Here is a 4,114-nt window from a genome sequence, read left to right on the forward strand (position 1 = left end):
CAAATGCATTAAGTCCCCTTTTCCCAGAGCAACCTTATTAAAGTCGCAATCAATTTAGTGTAGGGGTAGTAACTTGTGTATAGGGTAAGTAACATTTTATAGTAACGGAATGTCGACGAACAAATGTTTGGTTTTTCTACCTACCCTATACATTTTATTAAGACCTTAGTGGGAACTTTGTTTGCCATAATATAAGGGACATCTACCGATACTTAACACATAAAAATCCGACAAGAGAACGCGTAAACATAGACTTTGAGGAATCTTTAAATGTTGGGGACTGATACAAATGTTTGCACACGAGTTACAAGAGTTGACCTTATCAGTTAATATCGACAGGTGGATGACATTTTTGATCACGAAGTTGTCTTAACAACGGCAAGATATCCCGGCAAGATATCCATAAACATTATAAACACCGAGGTAGATAATGCAAGCGTTAAGTCGAACTAGCATTTCGGATAAAAGACGAGAACGGTACATAAATGTTAGTAGTATTTAAGGTACCATTATGATGTTATTAGGAAACGTGCGAGTATTTTCATGGAAATGAATTAACTTTTGGGTTGGAATTACATGTATTGGCAAGTCGGTGGTGGATTGGATGAATCAACATGAGAAGAAATGCGTAAGTAATGTTGTTACAGAGATATTTATGAAAATTATGAAACATGAAACTGTGGATTTTCAATACTTACACCATATTCTGAACACATGTTAAACATAACATTAAAATGTTCAGAACAGTTAGAAAAGTGATTTACTGCTGAAAAAAATGTAAAAATGTGGTTTAATGTATCTTAACAAATTACACATTGCATTGCAATTAAATGAAATTATTAAAGGGACTGGTCACATAATAGTAAGCCCAAGTAATAGTTGATGTCTGCTTTTATCAATATTTATAATTTTAACTAAACGCTCAAGAAAATCATGTAATGAAAGACATTAATTGAATAAGGCAATCTTTTATAATTGAGCAAGAAACCCTTTAAGTACAGTATGATTTATAGATCTGTATACTAAAATAGTTCAGTATTTAAACAGTAGTTTTCTTTTCCAGCCGCATTATTTTGGCGCTACTTCTTGCATCGACACTTGCGTTGGTTGTTCCAGTGTACTACCAAGGATTATGGCGATTATTTGTACGAGTCAGCGATGATGATCTTAGTCAGCTAAGACAACGATCGCTAGTGTTCATCAAAGTTCACAAGACCGGTAGTTCCACTATAGCCAACATCTTGCAGCGTTACGGTCATAGGAACGAGTTGAATTTCGCTTTGCCGAATAAGACCGTTGGGGAAATCAGATACAATTACTTTGGAGGTATTGGGGGAACATTGGATCGATCGAAAATGATACCGTCAAAAAGAAGCCATCCGAATAGCGGATTTAACATTTTATTCAATCACGTTATCTACAATTGGACAGCGTTTGTTGAAATATTCCCGCCAAATAACAGTAGTTACGTCACAATGATTCGGGAACCGGTGTCGCATTTTGAATCGTCCCTCTTGTATTTTGTCCACGACAATATTTTCAATGTTGCCACAGAAAACACCACAGCATACTTGGAGAATCCGGCGGCCTACGAACCTAAGGACGCTTACATTTCGTTTACAAACAATCGGCAGGCGTTAGATCTTGGTATTCCTCCGCGGCAACTGAGGAACGCGAAATACGTGGAGACGTACATTAAAGTGCTCGATAAAACTATGGATCTGGTCATGATAACGGAATATTTTGATGAATCGTTGATCATGCTTAAACGGAAGTTTTCTCTACAGCTTCGGGATATTATTTACATTCACAAAAACAAAAAGTACCAAAGTTTTGATTTTAAATTCAGCAGCCATGACCTGGCTTTGTTGAGGGAGTGGTTGTTAGCAGACGACATGATTTACCAACATTTTCATTTAAAATTTTACCTGGCGCTAAAAAACGAACCTCTGATCATGGAAGAGACGGTTCATTTTAAACAAGTTTTGGAGAAAACGTGGAGATTTTGCGAAGGAACCGAACATACAAATCGCCTGCTTATAAAAGAATCTCAATGGAATACCCGCTTTGAATTAACGGCATTGGACTGTGCGTACATGAACCTGAGTGAACTTGATTTTTTAAATAAACTTTTGCACGACCGTTGATCTTAAGGATTGAATTGAAACATAATCATTAAGTTATATAACTGAGCAGCAATTTTGTCGATTTTTTTTTCGTCAAGGCCTAGACGTTTCGGATTAATGTTTGCGAAAAACAACAAGGACTTAGTATGTTTTATGCCATTTGCGTAAGTTTTATAGACGTCATATCAGTCCGTATGTGCTACAAGAATTTTCAATGGAAAACCTTTAGCAAAAAGCATTGTGGCAACATTTTCGGCAAATGAGTGGTAGGTATTGTTGAACACGTGTATTTAATTTTCGCCATTAACATTAGCGAGTATTTTTTTTTAAACTCCGGTGAGCGAAAAAGTGCCCTTATTATAATTGTCTTACATTATAGTTTAAGTGTGGCGAATTCATTGTTTTATTTCTATGGGATTCCTATATAGCGAAACGATGTCAAATAGACAAAGAATAAAATTCTATTAATAAGAATATTATGAATAATAATAATATGAATAATAACTGTTTTTGTTAATTTGTGAAACAACTCCAAATGAGTCTTATTGCACGTGTAAGTATTTTAGTTTTGGCGGATTGTGTCACAGACACATATAAAATACACGGTGTCTACGTTTAAACGTTCTCTAAACGCTTTCATTTTATGGTGATCAACCTTTGTGTTACAGCCAGGTTCATGTATGCTGCAGAGCAATTTCAGCCTACTGGACACAGTGTTATTGTTACTTAAAGAAACGTAACTAAACAATTAAACGTTAACTATCAATATTACACATCGTTACATAACGTAAAAAATTGACGTCGCTAACGTGTCCTTATTCGTATCTGGCAGGCCAATATGAGAATATCAGCCAATCGGCCGATTTTTATATCTGAAAAGAATCGGATTGCGTTGCTTCAACTGAAAAGCATGGCGTCCACATTCAGTCTTAGCCAACAGTGATACATAATTTCTTTGACACACGTAAACGAAAGAATAGAAAATTAGGATTAATAAACGTAACATTAACTTAAACTGTACTGTAAGTATTTTTTTGACACTATTTGAACTTTAACAGGAGTCATAAAAACAAATTTTAGTAAAAGACACAAGTTAAACAACCGGATAAATGAAAAACAAGATAGTAACAAATCCACAGAACAAAACAACAAATGCCTAAATGCGCCACTCGTGAAAATATCATTTCTTATGATTTCTTGTGAATTTAATTCGATATTCCACCTGATCCAAAACATTTCCTCTGTTTAATAATGAAAGTAATCATTTTTAAGATCATTCTATTATGCTAAAGGCTTATGGATTTTTTATGCTGTGGCATAAGAAAACTGATGTTTAAATATACATGAGAGGGATCTGTGGTATTAGTATTTCCGATGCTCAACTGACTAAATGACTGCTTTTAGACACGTCCATAGAAAGAGATCTCCGATAGTTATATCTAACCGATGATCTGCAACAATCACAATACAACAATAGTGCTTGAACTGTTTCCCACGAATTGAACAACATATTTTCAGTTCATGTACTATTTTTGTTAGAACAGTGATGCGTGCATTAGTCAATATCTGTAGGTGAAATTAAACGAAAGAGAAATTGGGGTTATCACGAGTTGTAAAGTTACTATATTTAGCAAATGTGCTTTCCGTTCGTGAAATAAAACAGTGTTCCTAAATAGAGTTTCAGAAATTTGCCGTTGCAAAAGAAAACTCAATATACATGAAATTACAATGCATGTTTGTGAACAAAAATCCTCTATCTATATTTTTCATTCGTGAAGGTTTGTAAAAGGGTTTATTACTTGTATTGCATACTAAAATTTACACTTTTTAAACTTATAATCTACAATACTGGTGTATTGAATAGGAAACAAACATTTCCTGATCAGAAAACTGTCACATAAGTTATGTTTGATGTACACATAAAGGTAATATTATCAGTGATTATTGTTTATGCATTGGACATGGGGGGAAGTTCTAAAGTTTAAATA

The 4,114-nt window shown here is 34.4% G+C and overlaps 1 protein-coding gene across 1 annotated transcript; it reads left to right on the plus strand.

The window, feature by feature from the left end:
• Window positions 1-396: 396 nt before the first annotated feature.
• Window positions 397-2,930, plus strand: LOC127862158 (galactosylceramide sulfotransferase-like). The gene is made up of 2 exons (XM_052401160.1): window positions 397-628; window positions 1,064-2,930. Exons 1-2 carry the CDS (start codon window positions 615-617, stop codon window positions 2,145-2,147), a joined length of 1,098 nt encoding a protein of 365 aa, XP_052257120.1. The 5' UTR covers window positions 397-614; the 3' UTR covers window positions 2,148-2,930.
• The last annotated feature ends 1,184 nt before the right edge of the window (window positions 2,931-4,114 follow it).

Source organism: Dreissena polymorpha, chromosome 16, assembly GCF_020536995.1.
Source record: "Dreissena polymorpha isolate Duluth1 chromosome 16, UMN_Dpol_1.0, whole genome shotgun sequence".
Lineage (NCBI taxonomy): Eukaryota > Metazoa > Mollusca > Bivalvia > Myida > Dreissenidae > Dreissena > Dreissena polymorpha.